General features: G+C 43.4%; 1 protein-coding gene across 6 annotated transcripts in view; it reads left to right on the top strand.

The window, feature by feature from the left end:
* Adra1b (adrenoceptor alpha 1B) overlaps positions 1–25,430 on the top strand; it is a 125,909-nt gene that overhangs the window by 94,511 nt on the left and 5,968 nt on the right. The window contains exon 4 of one of the 6 annotated variants that reach the window (XM_029483752.1): positions 5,624–5,733. The exons of the other annotated variants lie outside the window; for them this stretch is intronic. Within the exon in view, the coding sequence (XP_029339612.1) occupies positions 5,624–5,628 (5 nt within the window). The 3' untranslated portion in view covers positions 5,629–5,733. Of the gene's footprint in view, positions 1–5,623; positions 5,734–25,430 lie in introns of those variants that run through there. 6 annotated transcript variants of the gene reach the window in all.

Here is a 25,430-nt window from a genome sequence, read left to right as displayed (position 1 = left end):
TAATCAGTACCCCCCGGAGCTCGTGTCTCTAGCTGCATATGTACCAGAAGATGGCCTAGTCGGCCATCAGTGGAAAGAGAGGCCCATTGGTCGTGCAAACTTTATATGCCTCAGTATAGGGGAACGCCAGGGCCAAGAAGTGGGAGTGGGTGGGTAGGGGAGTGGGATGGGAGGGTATGTGGGACTTTTGGGATAGCACTGGAAATGTAAATGAAGAAAATACCTAATTAAAAAAAAAAAGACAGGATTTCTCCTTGGCCTCAAACTTACGAAGCACGCTAGGATAACTGGGCAGTGAGCCCAAGGAGCCTAGGCATCCCGGAGCTGGAATTGCAACTGTGCATTCCCATGCCTAGATATTTTTTACATGAGTTCTAGGGGTTGAACTTAGGCTTTGTGACTTGCAAAGCAAGAATATTACCAACTGAGCTCTTTCCTCCAGCCCCTTGATTTTGCTTACTTTTTAATTAATTACGTGTGCCTGCATTCAATCGTGCATGCTTACAACATATATATGGAGGACAAAGGACAAAACTTGTGTTCTGGTCTTCCCCTTCTATCTTGTTTGATGCCTTTCTTTTATTAGTAATGGTGGTGGTAGTGGTGGTAGTGGTGGTAGTGGTGGTGGTGGTGGTGGTGGTGGTGGTGGTGGTGGTGGTGGTAGTGGTGGCAGTACCCTGGAATGATAAGTATTTAACCCAGAACCTGTCTGCTAAGCAATCGCTCTCCGCTGAGCCACAGACCAAACTCTTTTGGTTTGAGAGAGTCTCTTGTTCCCTGCCTTATGTACCAGGCTCAGTAGCCCAATAGCTCTTTTAAGGTATTTCTGTGTCAGCCTCCCATCTCCCCATTGGGGCACTGGAATGAAAGATCATCATGCTATATGCCCAGCTTGTACGTGGGTTCTGAGGATTCAAAGTCATGTACTCACAATTGAACTACGAGCACTTTTGCCTAATGAACGTAGTTACAGTTTCTCAAGACAGGGTCTCATGTAGCCCAGGCTGATCTCAGACTTGGGGAACCTGAGTTCCTGGATCCTCCTGTCTCTTCCTCTTCCTGAGTCCTGGGATTACAGGCATATGCTATTCTGCCCAGCTACAAACTCAATTTTAAGCCTGGCATGGTAGCACACACATTTAATCCCACCACTCAGGAGACGGAGACAGAAGGGTCTCTATGAGTTCCAGGCTTTCTCGAACTATACAATAACAACCTCTCTCAAATGAACAAACAAACAAACGTAACTCTAACTTTTCATATAAGAAAAAAACCTGCCCCAAAGTGGTCACAGTCATGACATATTTCTCAAGAGTGACTAGTCATCACTTTTTCATAGAATTAAGTCATTAAGTCAGTTTTGTCCTCTTGAAAAAAAAAAACTATATGTGTTCATTACAGAAAGTTTAAAAGATTCAAGAAAGGAGGAAGATGAAGATCGCAAAAGCCCATGCCCCCAAATAAAGCTCTTAAAAAGCCTAGAATGTTTACTGAGCCATTTTTCTGTGGAATATCATACATGCACTCTTGTAACCTCCGTAGTGTCTTTCCTCCGTAGTGTCTTTCCACACTGCAAACGTTTTAATACAATATATTTATCAATTTCATTAACTCTTTGAGAATTTCATACAAAGCATTTTTATCATATTCACCCCTGAGTCCTTCCTCTAATTCCCCTCAGGTCCACCCCACCTCACTACCCACTCCCAATTTCGTGACCCCCTTTTTATAATTTGTTTGGTGGTGGTGGTGGTGGTGGTGGTGGTGGTGGTGGTGGTGGTGGTGGTTTGGTTTGGTTTGGTTTGGTTTGGTTTGGTTTGGTTTGGTTTGGTTTTGGTTTTTTGAGACAGGGTTTCTCTGTGTATCCCTGGCTGTCCTGGAATTCACTCTGTAGACCAGGCTGGCATCGAACTCAGAAATCCACCTGCCTCTGCCTCCCAAGTGCTGGGATTAGAGGCATGCTCCACCACTGCCCAGCTTTTAATTTGTTTATTAATAACCCACCAGTTCCAACTTGTGGTACCCATATACTCACAAATGTGTTGTTGATCTAACAGGGCCACACCCTTCAAGAAAACTGAATCTTCCTCTTCTAGAAGTTATCATCAACTACCAATAGTTCCTCAGATAAGGGAGAGATTCCAGAGCCCCTCTACCTCCACGCTACGGTGACGACTGGTTTGATCTTGTGCAAATCATGGCCAAGCAAGCACAGCTGTTGTGTTCATCAAGACAGCAGTCCCATCATATACAGAGGACACTATTTAACTCCAGTCCTCCCAGCCTCTGGCTTCTTCAATCTTCCCTCTCCCTCTTACACACTATGGTCCCAACACCTCAGTGGTGGGAGATGTCCCTTGTGTGGTTGAGTCCACCACTGCCATTTAGTCTCTGCACTTTGATCAGCTGTGCGTTTCTGTATTAATCACCGCCCACTGAACAAAGAGACTTCTCTAGCGAGGTCTGAGGGCTGCACTAATATATGGGTATGGAGAGATAACTATAGAAAGCAGTTTGGTTCATGTACAGTTAAGAAACTAGAAAGTTCACCTCTAACTCCTGTTAGCTCCTTATCCATGGGTTCTGGCACCAAGTACGATGTCCTCTGATGGAATGGACTTTAGTTCAGAAAGCAGTTGGCTACCTCCATAACCTTGTGCCACTCTTGTATCTACACCACACTGGTCATTACTGCAGTTCACAGGGTTCAGAGATGGATACAACTGTTGATAGCTTTTTCGCACAACAGCCTGCATAGAACCTTTCAATGCTAACTAGACTTCAAGTAGGAAGCTTCCTCGTTAATAACAACTTAATTCTTCCATGCCCAGTGAACAATGTATGTAGTGTCTTCAGCAATAGGATTTTATCATCAAGTTTTGGTTGGCAACTAAGACCAGTGGTGAGTGCCTATACTGTTTGGAGGGTCTCCAGGATATCCTGACCAACAATTTAAGGCAAGGTATCCCACACTTGGCACTGGGCTTTTGTCTATCAACCTCTAGCTCCTGAGAGGAGAACTTTCCCTCTGTATGAATATATAAATATATTCATATATATACACATATACATATATGTGCATATATGTATATGTATGTGTGTGTACATATATATAAAGCTTATAAATATGCAAATGGTTTTCTGATCATACTCACCTCATTAATCTTAACTAGTTACATGCCATATGTCTTTAGGCCAATTATTCATGTTACATACTTGAGGTTGGTTACAACTTTAGTCATTATAAGTAATATGGCAATCAAAACATTATATGCAAACAGTAATTAATATTTATTGAGTCTCTCCTTCCATTGCATGGGTCCCAGATATTGAACTCAGGACATCAGGCTTAGCCACAAGTGCCTTTACACGAGTTTTTATTTGTTGGATTTTCATGCTTTGGATGAATACAACATATTTCACATGTATGTTTTCATTTAACCCTCCAAAGAACTCTACAGACAGATAATATCTCCATTTCGTAGATGAGTAATCTGTAGTTTAGAGGGATTGAGTCCCCTACAGAGATAGACACAATAACTCTACATTCCAACCTGTCAGTCTGATTCCAGAATTAACAATAGAGGCTGCAAAGATACATTCGCAGAACGGCCATTCAACTGTACACAGAGCTCAAGTACATCATACTCTAAAGCCGTACAGCCATCTCTCAATTTCCCTCCAGAAATCATGAACCGATTCATACTCCCCAAATCAGGGCACAATAGTCTCCTTCGCCTGCATCCTAGCCAACACTATTAACTTCGAATTGTTTGTTAGAGAAATGGAAACCAGGCTTCTCAGAGCGTGGTTCTGCACGTGGACAAGCCGGCTCTTGATTCAAACAGTGATTTTCTTTAAATCAATGGTCCTTATCCCCTTTTTTTAGTACAGGGCTCTTTGGAAAGCCTAATGAAAGCTAGGAAACAGTTACAAAGAAATGGTACATCCGAGCACCAGGCGACACTTTTTTGTCAGTGTTTCACAGACACTGGGTTTTTTTGGTTTTTTGATTTTTTTTTTTTTTTGAGACTTGATGCATTAACATCACAGGAAGTAAAACAGAAAGTGGGGCTAATAAACCCAGCCTTCAAATGCTGGTTTTACCCAGACTGTCCTTTTCTTTTAACAAATCCATAGGGTAAAGACGCAGATCAAAAGAGTCTAGAATAAAGTACCTGGCTCTGTAAAAGGAGCACTAGCCACCCAGAGGCAGGTGGCCAGGTCAAGGCTTTTTCCTAAGGTCATACTGTCCTCTCCCAAGCCAGCGAGAGCTCAGAGCAGATGGGCTAGCCTGCTTACATTCATGCGTGTCGGCGACCTCAGAAGAATGAGTCGAGATGCTCTTGCCAAACTTGTTGGTTCACATGCTCGGCTTCTAGCTGGCCTCTCCTCACATCCTACTCTTGGCATTTGCAAAACTATCCTCGAGCCCTCAGAGACTGCATCATCTCTCCGGGATCGATGAGTGGGTTAGAGAAGGGGTTAGAGGCACAGGGGAAAGTGAAGACCAGAGCCCAGCCAGTCACCTGTCCTCACTGCTACTCAGTCAGGTGGAGTTTTCTGTGTGCCCTCATTGTAGGCATGCAAATCTGGAAGAAATAGAGCCATTTTTCAGAATGAGCCATTGAGGCTCAGCGACACTGTCAGGTTTGGGGTTGAACATCAGGTTGGAACTGCAAGGAAGGAAGCAGACAGAAGAATTAGCAAGCTGAAGTAAGCCCTTTGGGGTGACCCAGAGCAGAGTTAAGGTACACTTGAACAAGAAGGACAGGCCACCAGGAAACAGAATGCAGTAACTCCTCAGACTAAAATCCAAAATGCCCTGGCTTCACCACCAAGCCACAGCCACCATTCCGGTCTCATTGTACTTAAGACCCTTTCATCTGTATCAAAACGATGAGAAGAAAGTGATGGGGACAGGGGTTTGGGGGGTCTTTTTAACAGCGGCCTAGTTCTGACTTTCCATCTCCCTTTGCTTCCCCGACTCTACAGACACACCTTTTGCTATCCTCTGGTTCTCTTTCATGGCATTGCCACAATCTGCAGAAAAATCTTCCACCTGAGCATCCCTTGTCTCGCCACCGTCTTATGCACCTCACTCTGCGAGGTCTACATGAGGAGAAGATGATTTTTTTTTTAATTCTAGATATTTTCTCTCCATTTGCTTGAAAAGAAAGGTTATCTGAAAACGAGAGCTCATACCCTAACGTGGCTCTTTGCCCCCCTCCTCTTTACATACACTCCCTTGTGGGTTCTGTTCTACATTTTGTTTTGGGTGTTTGAAAGCCTCAAGCTCCTAATGTTCCTGCCTCCACCTCCCAAATGCCTACAGTTACATGTCCACCCTGTTCTCTCTTCTTTCTCTCTGCCTGTTTTGCTTTCTCCATGTACAAAGTGTGTGGAGTCTTCAAAATGGAGTTTTACCATAGAGTTCCCACGGGCAATCAAGAGCAGTGGTAATCGTCTATACTGTTGTTGGTTTTTTTTTCCCCTGGGGGGTAGAGGGTGGGGCAGAGGAGGACATTTCTGACCACAGCTCAAGGGATACTATTCCACACCTGACGTTGGACTTTTTATTTGTCAACCTATGTCTCTAAAAGGAGTATTATCTTCTGTGTAGGGTGACTCCATTTCAACTCTTCTGTGCCAATATGAATATTTGGAAAGGAGGAGAGACAACAAGCTTATAAAATTGGAGGTTTCCATTTGACTTTTTCAGACATCCTTAGTGTGAGTTATCCCTTCCCGGTTCCCTTCTCTATCCTACCCTCCCATCCCTCTCTCTACTTAAACCTCCCTCACCATATTCTCCATCTTCCCCATGTTCTACCATCCCCCACCTCCCTTAAGCTCTCTCTTTCTCATCTCCACCAGTAACCCCTTTGCTATCTATCCCCTTTGGTTCAACACATACCCCAAGATTCCACACTGGGATCTTCACATGAGTTCGAGAGCATGAGATGTTTGTCTTTCTGGATCTGGATGAATTCATTCAGTATAATGTTTCCCAGTTCTATCCATTTACCTATAAAATTCCACAATTTTATTTTATTTTGCAGCTGAATATGACTTCACTGTATATAGATACCACCTTTTTATTAGCTAGTCATCAGCTGCTGGGCATCTAAGCTATGTCCATGTCCTAGATAATATGAAAGGGGCTATGAACATGGCTGAGCATGTGTCTCTGTATCAGAAAAATAGAGTCCTTTGGATCTATCCCCAAGAGAAGTATAGCTCAGTTATGTGATTCACCTGTTTCTAGTATTTTGAGGAATATCACCGCACTGATTTCCATAGTGGTTGCACCAATTCACATTACCTTTTAAACCTTCTCTAGGGTACTTGATTCCTTAGTATTTGAATCATAGATTGAAACCACAGAAGATGGAACAGAAGATCGTTCAGTTGGCTTTGCAGAAATGACCTCTCTACTAAACCCCAACTTTAACATCTGTGAAATGTGCTGAGCTTGGTGACATAGGCGTGTAATCTCTGCTAGTCAGGAAGCTGAAGCTGGAGGATGGCAGATTTGAGGGCAGCTGGGTAACTTGGTGAGATCTTGTCTCAAAATAAAAGGTGAAAACAGGGCTGGGGGAGGGGTGGGGTATAGCCGCATGGGAGAGTGCTTAGCTAGCATGTATGAAGCCCTAAGTGCAAATCCTCCAATCTCAAAGAAACTTTCAAAAATCTGTGAAATGGGGACAATTAATGGTAGCTCCCACATATAACTGTTTGAGTACTGAACAGGATAATGCATAATGAGGTCAGTTGGAGCACTTGCCACCTGACTGCTATCAGTCAATGGTAACTGAATTTATTGTTGTTTTATTGTTATTTGGATCAGAACAGCATCTTCTCATCATGAAGACTGTATCAGTTACTTGTCTCATTGCTATGACAACATACCTGACAACAGCAGCTGAATGTTGGAGTGGGATTTTGGTTTTTTGTTGTTGTTGTTTTGTTTTGTTTTGTTTGTTTGTTTGTTTTTTGCTCACCGTGCCAGGGCTCTGTTGATTATGACACCAGGTAGCTTGGGCTGCTCAGTCACACTGCATCCACAGGCAGGAAGCAGAGAGTGATGGATGTTGATGCTTGGCTTGCTTTTTCCTATCTTATTCAGTCCAGAACCCAAGAACAGTGTTGCCACCAGTTAGGGTAGGTTAACAGTCTGGATGACCCCTTGCAGGCATGCCCAGAGGCTGATTTCCTGTGAGTCTATGCTCTGTCAGGTTGATAAGCAATATGAACCATCACAAAGAACAAGTCCATTTCTAACTATTGTGAGAGTCTGTACCTGCTCTCTACCTCTGAAATCAGGAACTCAGACTCCTCTCAGGAGCTAAACGGCCTTCCTAGACTACAGGCTTCACTGGAACACATGTATTCAGTTGCTCTTACGCCACCTCGGGTGAAGCAGGTACTCTGCCCTACCGTTCCAATCCATCTCATCAACACTCTCAAAGATGGAACATGTTTTGAAAGCAACAGCATCCAAGAATGTCTCCTTCCCAAACAAACTTCCATACGTCTCTCCTTCCCTATGTGCAACCAGTACTTCTGGTTTTCTCCCAGACACTTCCAGACCAAATGACCCACAGGGCTCTCAACCTACAGGTCACAATTCCTTTGGGAGTTGAACAATCTTTTCACAGAGGTCAGACATCAAAGCCATGCATATCAGATATCTATCTACATTATGTTTCATAAAAGTAGCAAAATTACAGCTGTGAAGTAGCTGCAAAAAATAATTTTATAGATGGGGGTCACCACAACTTGAGGGACTGTATCAAAGGATCAACGTATCAGGAAGGTTGAGAACCAGTGCTCTGGACTCAAGGAGTCAGGGCTAGAACTAAATCTCACGTTTGCCACTGTGCAGTTTTAAACAACTTGCTTAATAGCTGAGCTGTTGTTTTCTATTATTGTTGTTGTAAATATGTAAACTACGCATAATTATTATGCTCACCTCCTAAGCCTGGGAATGCTGAACAAAATAATCAGCGAAATCTCCTTGATTCCGGGATCAATATTAATCTCCCTGATTAAATGCTCAACCAGCTGCAGGCATCTAGGGGATGTTCGATTGAGGCTCACTGCAAAGTGGAGCAGAGTTTGGGGGACTTCCTGCTGACACTGTCAGTCCAAATGCCAACATCCAAAAGCCCATATGGGAAATATAACCCCAGTGCTTATAAAGGTCAGGGGCGGAAGATCAGGAGTTCAAGGGCATTCTTAGCCACACAGTAAGTTTGGGACCAGCCTGGGCTACATAGAACCTTGTCTCAAAAATAATAATAATTCAAACCTCCCAGAGACAACAGAAGAACAGAGATGGGAGGGGATAAGCAGATCAGGTAATCTAGCATGCAGCATCTTCTCTATGTGTTTGGGAGTCTCAGTCCCCTCAGGCTGCTCCAAGAAAGAGCCATAGTCCAGAACTGTTAGTTTTGTCTATTTTTACTAAAGATGGATTTCTGTTTCTCTTTTTAATTATTTATTTCATTATATGTGTGTTTTGCCTCTACGTACATATATATGTGTGCATCATATGCATGTCTGGTGCTTGTGGGGGTTAGAAGAGAGCATCAGATCCCTTGGAGCTAGAGTCACTGAAGGTTATGAGCCACCACATGCATACTAAGAACTAAACTTGGATCCTCTACAAGAGCAACAAGTGCTCTTGACCACTGAGCCATCTCCCTGACTTCTGGTTTTTTATTTCATCCGTACAATCCAGTTCTTTTTATTGGTCTCCTCCAGATTTCAGGTTGACTGTGCTGTCCTCACATGGAGAGTAAGAGAGTTCTCTGGAGACCCCTAATTTTTTATATGCTTGTGATGGAAGCCAGGCTTACATATATATACTAAGCAAGCACTTGCCCTGCCCCTCTAGAGTCCTATTTACTAGGACACTATTCTTATTTTTGAGGGTTCCACCTTCAAGACTGAATCCCAAAGGCTCCACCTCTAAATTCCATCATACTGGGAGTTATGGTTATAAGCTATGAAGTTCAGGATTCATACACTGCACATGGTATGAGAGATTGTTCTCTCAGAGGACCATTGCCGCATGGGATAAAGCAAGAGGAGCATCAAAAAACTGGAAACAAAGAGGCAAAAAGGCCAAGCTGTGGTCAGACAACCCCCAGGAATACTGATAGTTTAAATTGAAAGGAGACTATGAAGAAGGGACCTAGGAGACAGTCGCACCTACTTTTCAAGAGAAGCTCCAGCTAACCATGTCTGAGTGACACATTTACAAATAACATGTTTATTTATAACACACATAGAATGCATTCAGTCATTGAAATTCTCTGAAATTCTTCTCGTGTGGCCACAGCAAATCCATCCATCTCTGTATCTATCCTACAGAGTATCTGCCAGCCAAGCAAGGAATTGTTTTCCAGACCCTTCCCTCCAGAGCACTGCCCATCTGTGAGCAGTCTTTAAACCATGATAAAGATCAGGAAATTCAGGGGGCTTTTTAATTGATTTTTTTTCAATGAAACATAAAAACATGAAGTCTGTAGTAATGGGATACAATGTGATACTTTGATACAGTTATACATTATTTAATCTCTAAATTGTAGAGGACTGAATTAGCTTGCTTGCTCTCTCTCTCCCTCTCTCCCCCTCCTCCCTCCCTCCCTCTCCCCCTCTTGCATATTTTATGATTTACTATTTTTTATACATGTCAATGTTTTGCTAAAGTGTATGTACATGCATTGTGCACGTGCCTGGCACTCGTGGATGCTGGAGATGCTGTATCCCTTAGAAGTGGATTTGCGAATGGTTTGAACCATCCTGTGGGTGCTGGGAACAGAGCCTAAGTCCTTTACAAGAGCAGCAAATGCATTTCACTGATGTGCACCTCTGCCTCCTGGGATCTTTTCCTAGTTTTGAGATGGAAACTCACTAAGTACCCCCACTGGCCTAGAACTCACAAGTTTACCCGTTTGCTTCTGTCCCCAGAGTACTAAAACTACAAGCATAAGCCACCGTATACGACTGTGATCATTTCTTTCCCATAAAAACTTTCAAAACCTCCTTTCTTCCAGCTTTCTGAAATGCACCGTGCATTCTTATTATCCACAGTCATGCCTCCTCCGTGGAACAGCACCCAGATCTTTTTGCTCCTATCTCACTGACACAGTACCCATAGTCATTTTAGGGCATGCTCGCAGACTTAGTCTAAGAACCAGAATGAGCTCTTTTTTTCTAGAACCTGGAGAGTGACTTTCAGTCAGCTCTCAAAAGAACTGTCATTTCATCATATAAAATTTCACAATGCCAAGCAACGTGTTTGGCTCTCAGGACACGAGAAGGCAAGAGGTGGTTCTGGTGAGATGGCAGGACACCCTGGAGCTGAAACTGGCTGGCATCACTCACACTGCAGTCAAAGAGCACGGAGGGCTCCAGATGACAAAGACTTTGCCAGACCCAGACATAGCCCCTGAGGGAGCAGTGTCCCAGATGGGGCCAAACAGGTGGAACAAAGATATACAGAGCCACATGGGGGTCCAGAGCCAAACATGGAAGACGAGTTTGGAGATAGGAAAAGTTTGATCCCACCAGCCAAATGACGGAACAAAGGGATGAGTCAGAAAGAAAACTCAAATGAGCCAACAGCTGCTGGGAGACGGGATGAAAGGCATCTTGTGGAGCCTAATGGCCTAAGTGGTCCAATCTGGCTAGTTTCCCATCTGGCTCCCCAAGGCCAGTAATTGCCCCTGATCTGTCGTGGAGCCTTTCATCGGAGACACGTGGGCCTTTCAGCCTGCCGACAGGCTCATCTGCCACCTTGCAAGGAAGAATCAAGTGCTGGGTGGCCTGTTTGTTCTTGGCTCAAAGACACTCGGGCCAAAGAGACTAGGTACTTTCTCTGCTAACTTCAGACACATTTCAAAATGGTGGGCACTAGGCTGAGTCAGAGTGAGAAGAGACCTTGGGAGTTCATCAACCCCTGACTTCATACCCCATAAGCCAAGGCCAGGCTTCAGTGTCCACCAGGGGCTCTTTCTGTGTAAACTTCAACACACACACACACACACACACACACACTCACTCACACACACACACTCACATACTCACTCACTCACACTCACGTACTCACTCACTAGCACTCACTCACACTCACTCAGACTCACACACTCACGCTCACACTCACACATACTCACACAATCACATACACCTACTCACACACACACACACACTCACACTCACACATTATATTTTCAATCTCTCTCCCACACACACTCCAACAAAGCAGCATTTGTTTATTACAAAAAAAAAAAGATAAAAGTGAAAATTTTCACACCGCCCATCTTTCAGAAATAAGCACTATCAACAATTCAGTCTTTAGTCATTCAGATTTTTTTTAATAAATATAACACTATATACACAGAGAGAAGAGGAATAAGGAGAGAAAGAGGGTTTTTATATAAAAATCAGATTAGGGATGGAGAGATAGCTCAGCCATGAAGAACACTTGTCATTCTTAGAGGATCTAAGTTCCACTCCTAGCATCCCCCTGGTTGCCTGCAAACCTCTCTAACTCCAGTTCTAGGGGATCTGACGCCATCTTCTGTCCTGGTAGCACCAGGTACGCATACAGTGCACACACATACACGCAGACAAAACCCTCGCATGCATAAAATAGATAAATCGTTTAAAAAGTAGGTTGTAGTCATGATCTCACGGAACTTGCTACCTTTTTCTTTTTAATATTATTATGTAAGTCGCTTTAGACCAATCTTACCATTTTGGTAAATACACGGTTTTACACGGCATGAGGGCTGCATGGTTTATTTTACAATCCCCCATTGTTGGGAATCTGGGTTATTTCTCAGTTTGGGGGAGCACTGCTTTGGTTCCCTACTCTTTTCATCTTGTTCTCTTTCAAGAACACTTCTAGAGGACAAGTTCCTGGGTGTCATACATAAGTCAGAAACCATGCTCATTTGATCTTATTAGGTAATGCCACTTTTCCAACCCCAAAGTCACTCCTTCCACTGAAACACACAAAAAAATGTCTTCTCTCCTATACCCTTCACAAACTGAACATTAGCACTTTCTCCCACTAAGATTTGTGCATGTGACTGTGTGTGTGAGACTCTGTGTGTGTGTGTGTGTGTGTGTGTGTGTGTGTGTGTGTGTTTACCAAATGAGTTCAGAGAGGGCAATAGATTCCCTGGAGCTGGAACTTTGGTTGACTCTGGTCCTCCACAAGAACAGCAAATGCTCTTATCTACTAGTAATCACGCCAATGCTTTCCCTGACCCCATAGAACTTTGTAAGCTCTCATCTCAACTGTTAGCGCTCAAATGTTTCGTGTTGTTTATTTGCAGAAGAATTTTACTTTTCACGAATTCCTGAGCTGACCACTGTCCTGATCCTATTTGTTTATCCATCTGATTTGCTTGGCTTTCTGCTGATTTGTTTTTCTCCGGTTGATTTCAAAGAGAGCTTTTCTGTGTCCGAGATGTCATTTCTTTTGTTGTCACTTACGTTACGGATATTTCTCTTGGGCTGGAAATGTAGAGCAATGGTAGAGTATTTGATTCACATGCCCAAGGCCATGGGTTCAACTTCCCAGCATCTCAAAACAAAAACAAAATCAGTATTTCTCTCAATTCTTCTCACGTCTTTGATTTTAAAGTCTACAGCCTTTGGGATGGAGAGATGTTCCACTGGAAGAGTGCTTGCCTAGCAAGCATGAAGTCCTGGCTCTTTGCCTTGTACCACCTAACCCTCTGTGGTCATGCGTGCCCACAATCTAAGCACTCAGAGAGATGGAAACAGGAAGATCAGAAGGCCAAGGCCATCATTGGCAATACACCAAGTTCAAAGCCATATCTTGTTCCCCAAAGCAAGAAAATAAATAAAATCTATGATCTTATAAACATACCTCAACAAATTCATCATCTACATTTCTTCCTTAGCAGTCCTGAAATTCTGCTACAACTTAAAATCCTTCTTTTATTCAAACCATTAAAATATTTATGTATATTCTGTTCTAATTTTTTTTCAATACTGAGGACTAAACTAGGTTAGTCTTAGTTAGGGTTTTACTGCTATGAGCAGACACCAGGACCAATGCAAATCTTAAAGGACAACATTTAATTGGGGCTAGTTTACAAGTTCAGAGGTTCAGTCCATTATCATCAAGGTGGGAGCATGGCAGTATCCGGGCAGGCTGAGCTGAGAGTTCTACATCTTCATCTGAAGGCTGTTAACATACTTACTCCCAGGCAGCTAGGATGAGAGTTTCATAGCCCACACCCACAGTGACACACCTACTCCAACAAGGCTACACCTACTCCAACAGGGCCACACCTTCTCATAGTGCCACTCCCTGGGCAGAGCATATACAAACCATCACACTAGGGCCTCATGCACCCTGGGCAAGAATTCTACCTCTGAGTTAAATTGTCAGTCCCATGCTTAGTTTTTCTTTGCTGTTGTTGTTGTGGTTGTTGCTGTGGTTGTGGTTGTGGTTGTTGCTGCTGCTGCTGCTGCTGCTGTTGCTGCTGTTGTCGTTTACGTTTTTGAAACAGGGACTCACTAAATTGCATAAGCTGGAATTATACTTGAGCTCCCCCCCCCATGGGCCCAGGTAAACCTACCACTTGTAACCCAACTCCTACCACCTCAGACTCCTTAGTGTCCAGCATTACAGATCTGTGGTAGCAGGCCCAGATCTCCTCTAGTATTTCAATGGGGTTTTTGAATACTACAATCTTAAGTTGTTACAAGCTTATTTGTGTTTAAGAAATGGATGAAGTAAAGATCCAACTTTAATTCTTTCTAATTACCCCAACATTATTTACAAATAATCTATTTTTCCCGAAAGCATTGAAATGACACATAAAATTTCTTGTGTATTTGGTTCTGTACCTAAACTGTATAACTTTATGGATCTTTCTGCCTTTTCCTTATTTCCTGCCCTCATATTTTATGGACAGCATTAATTAATATACTCAGGCAATGAGCTAACTCATCTCCAAAGTCATTCCATCATTTTTTTCAAATTTCCTGGACTTCTCATAATTATTCCTTTATATTTAATAATTATGCATGTATTTCTTTGGGATATTTTTTTTTTAAATCTACCTACCCCAAAAACTTGTTGGGATTTTAACAAGGTTGTTTTGGACCTTCAGAGGAATCTGGGGAGAAATGAATCTATGATGGATAAGGACTTCTGTTCAAAAGCAAGCTAGGTCTCACCATTTATACATGTCTTCTTTTTATACCCCCTTATAAAGTTTTATAGCTGCCTCCCCATAAATCTCACCAATGCTCAATCTGTGAAAGTCTTCCACCAAGCAAAACACTATTTCCCATGAAGTCAAAGCATACAACCTTCACAGAATTTGGAAGAGTCCCCTCACATGCTGTAGTGACACTCCACCCACCTACTCCCCACTTTGGGCTGTCAGCAGGAGGATCACCTCTTGGACATTGGAAATGACACACCAATTAATCAACAGTTAACCAATAGAAGTTGACTGTATGCCCAGCCCATGATAGCAGTATGAAATATAGACCCTATCTTGTAAAGAGTTTATAAGATGCCTAAAGAGATTGAAGGTACTGCCTGTAAACAATAGAGTCTTATGTTGGCCTGTGCACTATGGGCTCTGCTTCTGAGAAACTAAAATGATGTGTCTGGACAGTCAGGGAAGCTCTCAAGGCAGAGATGAGAACTGAGCTGGGTTCAGTTAGGTAAGTAAGTGGATCTCATTTGGATAAGTAAAGAAAAGGAATAAAGATAGATGTGATAGAGCCTGATTGTGACTCTAGTCTTTCAAGAGGCTGAGGCAGGCAAACTGCCATGAGTTCAAGGACAACCTGAGCTATGTAGTAATAGCCAATATATCCTGGAGCTATAGAATGAGATCATGTCTCAAAACAAAGAGAGAGGGGAAGGGGGAGAAGGAGGGGGAGGGGAGGAGGAGGGGGAGAGGGAGAGGAAGGAGGGACTAGAGAAATTACTTAGTGATTAAGAGCAATTGCTGCTCTTCCAGAGGACCCAGGTTCAATTCCCAGTACCCTAACGGCATCTCACAGGGATCTCTAACTCCAGCTCTGGGGCATCTGATGCTTCTGGCCTCCAAGAGTCCTTGCACTCAAGTGTACTTATCCACATGCAGAAACAGCAGATACACTTAATCTGGGGACTCTCTGCTTTGTGGGTAAGCAAAGAGGAGACTCAGTGGGGCTGTGGGTACCTGAAACCATAAGATGCTAAGTTATCTGCTTAACCAGTTTTGGCAGCTGAAAGCAATCCTCAGACCTCTTGGCTTCTAGATACATGCACAGGTTTTAATGGCTAAACAGAAAATATGTAATGCATACAACATTAAGAAGACCCAAGTTAAAAAAAAAAAAGATTAAAACAAAAAAGACATAAGTAAATAATATTGGTTTTTCCTTATCCCAGAAATGTGCTAAAGTAGAAAAATAGTTGTTGTGTGTTATGGAAGCATGTCCAGGTTTGCAGCCAGTGATGCTTGAAACTGAGTCTCGGTTCCATTAGTTAAATGCTGCTTGTGATGCTACTTGAGTCCCATACGCCCAGGACCCAATATATACCTGTGTAAATTGAGACTACAGAGCCCATCCCTCCTGCCTGCCTGCTGCCACCTGCTGCCGGCACCACCCAGATCTTAGCAGAGTTTCCCTGTGCTAGTTTCTGCCTGTTTTCACACCCCAGAAGAAAGTAGTTATAAGAAGGAGGAGTCCATCCAAGTCAGGTCTGGAAAGGAGAGCCATCGCAGGCCAGTGGACAGCAGGCGTTAGTAGAAGGAAAGAGGCCAGGGAATGTTGCAGAGGCTCAGCTCATTGCAGCCAAGTTCAATGGGTCTTAAATTCCAGCCCAAGCAGTTTGAACTTTATCCTACTAACGATAGGGGCCATAAGAGAACTGAATATGAGGGAACCAATCCCATGCTTTTCCCTGAGAGCTAAGAAACGCAAGACAACAAATTTTAAAAATAAGTTTGTACGCTTGGTGCTATAGCCCAGTTGGCACAGTGCTTGCCTGGTATGCATGAAAACATCAGTTCCATCTCAATACACTTAAGCAGGCGAGGTGTGCCTACCTGTGATTCCAGGACTCAGAAGGTGAGAGTAGAGGAGTCAAAAGTTCAAGGACATCCTCAGCTACGGACTGAAAGTGGGGTGTTCATGTTGCTATTATTGTTTAAATAATGTTTTTCTGTCGTTTTCATACATTTATATATGTATTGATCATATCTATCCACTCCTTTCTCCTTTCAACTTTCTCTAGCCTCCCCACCCCACCCCAATCTTCTTCCCAGCTTCATGATCTTCTTTCTTTAATCTTTGGTTTACAAAGTGAGTTTAAAGCCAGCCTGGGCTGCATGAGACTGTGTCTTAAAAGTGAAATAAAATAGCTGCAGAGGAATGCCTTTGTCAGCGAAGTCCTTGCTCCATGCACAAGCATAAGAACTTTAGCTTGACTCTTGTCGGGCACACTTAAGAGTCAGGTGTGGTTGCATGCACTTTCGGGGAAGGAAAAGAGAGGAGCCCTGGAGTTCACTGGCTGGGTGGGTAGTATAGTCTAAAAGCAGGTTCCAGTGAGAGATCTCATCGTCATCGTCATTAAATGGATGACTCCTATGAGTGGCACCTATAGTCTTGAGTGCATATGTGTACTTGCACAAATAAATAAGCACATCAGCGTGGCTTGGAATGGTATTTCTCACCTCTGAGTCTTGCTCAGAAGCAGGTCTGATGCACTGGATCAAAGATTCTATTTTTCCCTATTTGTGTGTGTGTGTGTGTGTGTGTGTGTGTGTGTGTGTATTTGTATGTGTGAGAGTAAACATGTGTGTGTATGTGAGCACACATGCAGGCATGTGTATGTGTGTGTATGTGTGCGATTGTGTGTGTATGTGTATGTATTTGTATATGTGAGTGTGTGTGTGTGTGTGTGTGTGTGTGTGCACAAGCACACATTCAGGCATGTGTGTATGTGTATGTATGTGTGTGAGTGGGTGTGTGCATGTATGTGTGTTTGTATGTGCAAGGGTGTATGTGCATATGGACATGTGTATGAGAATGCACGCGTGTGTGTAGAAGAACATGTAGAGACACTGATTGGTGCTGGGAATTATTCTCCATCACTCTTCTATCTTACTCATTGAGGTGGTATAACTCAACCAAACCAATAGCTCACTCATGGCTAGTCTCACTAGCCGGTTGGCTCTAGGTATACCCTCTCTCCATCTTCAAAAGCTGGAATTACAGGCAGGTCACTATGCCTAGCCAGCATGTATGTGGATTCTAGGAATTAGAAAACCCATCCTCACAATTGAACAATAAGCATTTCAACTACTGAGCCATGTCCTCAGACCAACTATTATATGTCTGTCTGATTGTTTGTCTGTCCTTTATTCTTTTGGATTTTTGGAGCTTTTTGTTTTTTGTTTGTTTTAGTTTGGGGTTTGGGTTTTTTTGTTTTGTTTGTTTTTTCTTTTTCTTTTCTTTTCTTTCTTTTTCTTTTTGAGACAGTGTTTCTCTATGTAAACCTGGCCATCCTGGAACTTGCGCTGTAAACCAGGAACTCAGAGATCCACCTGCCTCTGCCTCTGCCTCTGAGGGCTGTGATTAAAGGTGTGTACCATCACCACCCAGTCAGATCTTGCATCTCTAACACAAGCTTGAGTATTGCTTATCCAGAAGTTTCACTTCTTTGAATAGCTAAGGGCTAACATGCTTTTTTAAACATATTTAAACATATTTTATTATGTTTATTCTCGACTACTATCTGTGTAGTGTATGTTAGCAAAATGCCTATCATAACTTGTGCCCTATGTTAGGCTATGAACAGAGACAGAGTCAAACCCAAACTCGCTTTTCTAGAAGTTCACATTCTAATTAGAGACAAATACGAGGGACAGACCAGAGAACTGGAATGAAGGCAGAGAGTGACAGAGGATGCATCGTAGGGACAGAGAAAGTACTTGGGATGTTCTGGGTGGTAGGAATTGTTGGTGAAGGGGGACCCATCTAGTATTTAAGAACATGAAAAGAAGCACTCATGAATGAAGTGCTGAGCCATCAGAGGGATCTTTACAGAGGATGTCTGTAAACATGGAAGTCAATGATTACCTTAGGAACCAGTTACTGTAAACGGCTACCCTGCTTACTCTTATCTCCAGTTTGTTTTAAAACTTAACATGAGTCTGTTGGCCCCAAAGACATTATATTTGCTGGATGAGTTTATGATCTCTGCAAATGGGGATGGGAAAACCTCAAAGGGGGTTTCCAAATGCAGGAGGGCTTCCTTTTACAGAATAAGTGCTGAAAGAATTAGCAAGCGTTTTATATTTTTCTAGCTTTTATTGGGTCAGACTCTGTCTGCTAGGGAGAGGCAGTTTGGCTGAAGGTGTAGTCACACACTGCTAATAAGAGAATGGGGGGCAGGGGGAAGAGCCTCACTCCATTTACAAGCTGATCAAACTGGTTTCACCTCCCACTGGCTCCCCTGAGATCATGGGTTTGCCTGATGATAACTGTGAAATAAGTTAAATCTGAATTTATAATCCAAGAACCCCTGAATGTCACAACCTAGTGGGATGCTACAAACCAGAGTTCAGTATTGGTGCTCTGTACACCAAATAAATGATGCCACTCTGATCTGCAAGCATGCTCAGTGGTTCTGGCTTTGCACCAGGGCTAGGTAAAGGCTTTTGGGTATGCACAGTGAGCAGTGTGGGAATAAAAAAGACACCCCGTCTCCTTTTATCCCCATAGTGATGGTATAAGGTCAGCAGAGTATAAGCCCATTGATACTAACAGAGAAGGTTTCTGGGCTCAGCAGTGAAAGATTTCCTCTCAATGTCTCTGACCCTTACCTGCAAGGATCTCCTACAAGCTCCAAAGGTAAAGCTTTATATTTGTGTCATCTTTAACACAGCGACAAATCCAGCTCTGATAGTCAAGCTATGGGAATTACACAAAATAGGATCATTTTTAAAACTAGCTAGTATGTGATTTAACATATCTTGTGGGATTGCTTGGATTTTTTCTGAGTTTTAACTGAGTCCATAATTAATTTGTATGGGGGAGGGGTTGGAAAACACCAAAAATCACCAGAAGGAAAGTTCACCCACAATTCCCTTGCCTGAGGATAAGCAGTGTTGACAGATGCTCATTGTCCATTCTTCCTATCTTTATATCTGTCAACATATATATTCTGTCTTCCTGAGTGCTATTCTGCCGGTTTGGGGCCTTTATTCAAATTGGCTGCCTAGATTCAAAGATTCAACTTTTATACTCTACTTCCCACCTGTTCTGTGACCTCTGGGAACTTACTTGTAGAATCTGGGCTTCTGTCTGTCCGCGTGGAATAACCATGGTCTCTAGACCAGAAATGCAGGCTGGAAATGTACATTACAGTGAGAATAGTATCCTTTGCAGCTTGACATTGCATGGCCAAGTGGAGCTGTCCTAAGAACGGGAATGATGAAATGAAGAATTATTCTAGTTTCTTATCCAGTTACCATGGTAAAATACACTGACAAAAGTAACCCAGTGGAAAAGGGGGTTTATTTCAACTCACAGTTCTGGGCTACATACAGTCAGTCCATCACTGCAGGGAAGCCAAAGCAGCAGGAACAAGAATCAGCCATTCACACCCACAGGCAAAAGCAGGGAGAGAATGAATGTGCGCACACTTGTGCTCAGCTACTTTTTCCACTCTTACACAGTTTAGAAGCCTCTTCCAAAGGAATGATGACGCCCACAGTGGGCCTACCTCAACTAAGGTAATCAAGACAATCCCTCACAGATCGTCCAGATGCCAATAGAGCAGCCTTCTCTAGGCAGTCATCGGTTGAGGCTCTCTTCCGAATTGCATCAAGCTGGCAATTAAATCTAACCACCACATAGGCAAAAAGGGGCCATGCTTTTAGCCCAGTGATTGATACAAAGAAAGAATTTTGTTAAAGAGTAACTGTGATTCTACAAGGATGCCCTGTGGTTGCAATGAGTTTCGTTGGCTCACAGCAAGTTGAATGTTCAGTGCTTCCTCTTCAGAGTTGTGGAATAGACCCTATAGGATGACCTCCTTGGAACATGTCCAACCAACATGCTTCTCTCTGTACGGGCCCTGCTGGGTGTTAGCCTTTGATCCTTGCACTTCACAAACCTCCTAAATCACTCAAAGCCCCTAAGAGCCAATTGACGTAGCTGGGTCTACGAGAACATCTGTTCCCCAACTTTATCCCTTCTTATCTAAGCCTCACCTCCTCCTCCTAGCACACAACAGAAGGTAGAGGAAAATAATAGAAATGCCTCACACAAGTGGTAAGGTCTCACCCCCCACACACACACACACACACACACACACACACACACACACACACCCCAGCCCTTTCAGAGGGCTGTCTCATTAGGTCTGCTTAAAAAGCATAATCCTAAGACTGTCCAGGAAATCAGTATTGGCCATGGGGTCACTAACACAGTGTTTCCCAGGGATATCTCTACTGCGGGTCAAATCAAATCAGATGTATGTTTCCGAGGTCTATGTGTTAGCTTCAAATTACAGCTATAAATGGCACAAGAATCTCTGAATTAGATATTCAGTCATTGATCAAATATTTATGAAGCATCTACTATGTGCCAGGGACTGAGCTTCCCAAGGCAAAAGGGAGTCTCAGTTCACATCTTTAAATACTTTAGGTCCCTCAAAAAGGAATGTCTCTCACTTTAAGGTCAAAATGTCAACTCATCTCTACCTATACTAACCTCTTCATCCTGAGGAAGGGAGAGCAGGCCTGAGGCCTGCCAGTCTGGAGCAATCCAAAATGTACTAAGAATGTTGTATTTCTATATTTTTTTTAATTATGGCTTTCCATTTATAGCAAATGATTCGTATTTTCAATGAGTAATAAAAGCTTCTCTTAAGAGTATAGTTCTGGGCTGGGGAGATGGTTCAGTGGGTAAGAGTGCTTGCCATGCAAGCATGAAGACCTGAGTTCAAATCCCCAGCAGCCACGTAAAAAGTCAAACCATGGTCCCAACACACCTTTAACCTCACTCCTTGAAGGGAAGGTAGAGCCAAATTTCCTGGGGCTTACTGGTCACCTGCCTAGTCCTGGGTTCACTGAGAAATGCTGTCTTGATAGGACAAGGTATAAGGTGAGAAAGGACAGCACTTGCCCTCCACTGGCCTCCATGAGTGTCCAAATTTTATATATATATATATATATATATATATATATACATATATACACACACACCATATACAGCACAAACACAAAGGCATAGCTTATGAATTTATGTCTCATTAAAGTAACGATTCAGCACTTACAAACATTTAATCAAAAGTATCTTTTGTATGCATCTATCAGACTATATATTTTTAATTGTCCTACAAAGTAATAGGTTTCCTTGTGGAAATTTTATACAGTTTTTTTTTTAATTAATCTTCCTGTCTTCTTCTTGTACCCCATAGTTCAGGTACCAAAAGTGAATGGATTTAAAGAAAAGCGTTGTGTTAGTGGTGGCTCAGACTGACATTAATTAGTCAACCTAGTCTTGAGGTAGGTCAGGAGTCCGGGCCTTTGGAGAGTTCCTGGTCCTTTTACAACTGCCATGCCAGCTGTAGTCTGTTTCCTGAGAAAAATACAGGACGGTTTTATGCAGCTCCAGGAGCTCAGAGATCACATGGACCCAGCATGGGACTTAAGTGTGAGAAAGCAGTCTAGTGAGAACCCTTGCCTGTGGACTGCGACCACTGTTCCCTTCCTGGTGGCAGCCTGCTAGCAGAGCCAAAGCTGTGCGTCAATGTGCTCACAGCATCCATGAGAGTTGAACTTAGGGAGAGCTTTCTGTGCACAAAGCCCTCAGCAAACCTAAAGTCACCTTATCCCTGCAGAAAGTAACTCCCATGTTCCAGGAATCTGAGTGGCTCCCTTAGGGGTTGGAGGGGGGGATCTTCTCTCAGCCCATTCCTGAGAATGCAGATTTGCCCATCTATGACCTCAGAAAAGAACTTCAAATCCCCGACTCTACTGCTCCACAAACATGTGTTGGATTCAATCAACGGGATCGGGTCCTAGAGGCTACCTGCTGTTCTCCAAGCTGAGTGGTCTTGAGTGAGTCGCCCTCCTTCACTTAGTAGGCATATTTAGACTTGCCAAGGCTCAGCAATCTAAGGTGCAGAGCCTGAAGCAATTCCTTAGAATTCCAATTCCTTAGATAGTAGAAGAAGCAGAGCCAGACTCAGAGACCAGGGAGCGTTCACAGTGAGTTAGTGACACTGTCCGAGAACCCTCTGCAGCCTGAGCCACAGCACAGAGCACCTGCCTTCCAGGAACCTGCTTTTCCTGTTGTGCTTATTCCTGTCTCCTGAGGAAGGATCTGCTTGGGTGCCCAGGGGGAAAGATCCACATGGCCCATCTTCTCTCATGCCAAAAAGGCTTAGCACCTTCTCCAATTAACTATGGGTTTCTGCATCCTACCAGGGCATGGGCTGGCCCAGCAAGTAGAGCCTTAGTCCTCCTATGTGTTGGGGTGGAGGCAGGGAGCAGGATTTGGGAGTAAAGATCCCTAGGGAAGAAGTCAAAATATTCCTGGAATCTGTACCAGGGGCCAAACAGTCCCGGACTCACAGTGCCCCCGTGTGGTGGGCCAAGGGAAGCCCATATCCAACCCCACCTCCAGCAAGGAGCAGTATGTAACTTCTCGAGGATACTAAGTACTCAGCTAGAGCTACCAAATCCAAGAAAGGAAACTGATGGGGAAATAATTAAATCAAAATTATATGTAACGATATCAAACATAGGTCCCAACGGTTTTTCCTCTTTATTTATTGTTTATTTGATTGATTGACTGATTGATGATTGACTGATTTTTGGTGAAATTACAAGACCCATCAGTACAGGAATAATTACTATGTGGCAAATGACTATTACTTTGGAGATGATTGTGGGGCAGAGACCTGGTTTACAGCATGCTCCTATGGACTTAACAAGTTGCATCTAGTTTAATCCTAAACAACACTGGATGTAGTTGCTTCTACTAATTCCATTTTACTGATGAGAACCTGAGGTCCCTAGGGACAGTATGAAAGTCTTTATATCAGGAAGGATATTCAGGGTTCTACCCCGAAACAATTACACACACACACACACACACGTGCGCGACTCCCTTTCAGAAATTTCTGAGGATGCTGGATGTGGTGGCACACACCTGTAATCCCAGCCCTTGAGAGGTAAACATAGAAAGATCCAGAGTCCAAGGACACCCTCAGTTACATAATGAGCTTAGGCTACAGGAGACTCTATCTTTAAGTTAACAAACAACAGAAGAAATCACTGCAGGACACAAACATGCTGGCAAATGCCTGTACGTCTCCACTGTGGAGACTAAGGACCATGTATTTAAAGCCAGTCTATATGCTTCCCAGCTAGCTGGAGGACAGCCAGAGTTGAATAGTGAAGGCTCTGTCTTAGAAACAGTGCTTACTGGAGAGCAGGTGGTACCATGCAAGGGTCTGAAGGAAGAGACAGGAAAACAGTACACAGTGCAAAGGGGACAAGAAAGACCAGAACAGCTACAGGAATCCAGAGTGGCACTGTACGGAGGATGTCACAGCACACAGTAGTCCAGCAGGAGGGAAGCTTAGGACAGCCCTTAAGAAGCCAATGCGGCTAGCTGTCAGAGCTTACAGTACAGTTGACCCAGAGGATCCTCACAGGGGAGTTTAGCCTACAGAAACAGATGTGTGAAGAGCGAGTGCCTGAGGCTTTGTAATCGCTGCGGATTGGAACAGTTAAATACTGGACATCAACCACCTGATTGACTGGCACTGGGGGACGTGTTAAAGAAATGACTATGCATCCAGATCGGAATGTGACATGGCAGTAGACGGGGTGAAGAAACGATATAGACCCAGACAAGGAGAAGTGACTGAACCAAGCAATATAGAGAAAGAGAGGTGGAGTTGGACCCCATTTAAGGAAAAAAAAATCACAGAAGAAACCCACAACTGTTAACTCTGGTCCTCCGAACTTGACTGGAGAAAGATTTTTTTATTCTTTTATACATTTATTTTTGTAACCAGTCATTTTAACCTCAGCATTATCATTTTTATAAGAAAATATATAAATCTAGAGGAAAAATAAAAATAATGTTTCCTGTCCAGAAGGGATTTACAATCTAGTTAGTAAACAAGGCCTCAGCCAGCCCTGGGACATGGCTTGACAATATTAACAAGCAACTAAGTGGCCAAATGGGACCAGCCTGTATGTGTTCAGCAGGGTGCAGGATAAAGAAAGCACACTGACTTGGCTGGAGTAGATCAGAACAGAGTTCCTGATGGAGGCTGAAGACTGGGCAGGCTGTGTTGGCCCTCTGTATCCTCCAGTCCTGCATCCGAGAGTTGAACCAACCCTGAGTTAAAAGCATTAAGAGTAGAGCAGGAAGAAAGTTCAGTGGGCAAAGGGGCTTGCTACCAGGCACAGCTACAGGAGTTCAGTACCCCAGATCCACGTAGAGGAAGGAGATAACTGACTCCCCAAAGATGTCCTTTGAACTGTATACCTACTCCTTGGCATATGGCCCCTAGCACAAAAATAAACAAAAGAATAAATTTGCATAGACATTTGAGGGTAAAAGTCACAGCTCTACTCGAGAGATGCAACTTGTTTTTCTTGCTGTTCCCTAAACACTGTGCAGTATAACAGCCATTTATGTGTCATTTATATCATGCAAGATTCTGTGAGTTATTGATTTGTTATCAGTCACCAAAGGAAGATGCAAAATGCATGGGAGGCTACAAGTAGGTCACAAGCAAGTCTCTCTCTCTATCTTTTTGGTTTTGTTTTTTTGTTGTTGTTGTTGTTTTTTGTTTTTTGTTTTTGTTTTTGGTTTTTTGGTTTTTTTCGAGACAGGGTTTCTCTGGATAGTCCTGGCTGTCCTGGAACTCACTCTGTAGACCAGGCTGGCCTCTAACTCAGAAATCCGCCTGCCTCTGCCTCCTGAGTGCTGGGATTAAAGGCGTGCACCACCACCGCCCAGCCACATGCAAATCTCTTGAACCATTTCATAGAAGTGCAAAGTCACATATTTGTTTTTTGTTTTGCTTTGTTTTGTTTTTTTACAAGAGCTGGGATCCTCCTCCCACTGATATGCAGACCATGTGTGTTTCAAAAGGCCCATCATTTGTTATAGGGTTAAAGTGTCAGAGCGAATAATAAGGATTTTACATGGTCCTCTCTTTCCTTCTATTTTCTCATTTACTTCTTCCTTTTTATCATTTCTGTTTCATTTTTGGTGGTGGTGTGGTGGTGGTGGCGGTGGCGGTGGCGGTGGTGGCGGTGGCGGTGGCGGTGGCGGTGGTGGCGGTGGTGGTGGTGTCAGTGGCAGTGACAGCGGTGGTA

The sequence above is a fragment of the Mus caroli genome, chromosome 11, assembly GCF_900094665.2.
Source record: "Mus caroli chromosome 11, CAROLI_EIJ_v1.1, whole genome shotgun sequence".
NCBI classification, from domain to species: domain Eukaryota; kingdom Metazoa; phylum Chordata; class Mammalia; order Rodentia; family Muridae; genus Mus; species Mus caroli.
This window is presented reverse-complemented; position numbering and strand designations above follow the sequence as displayed.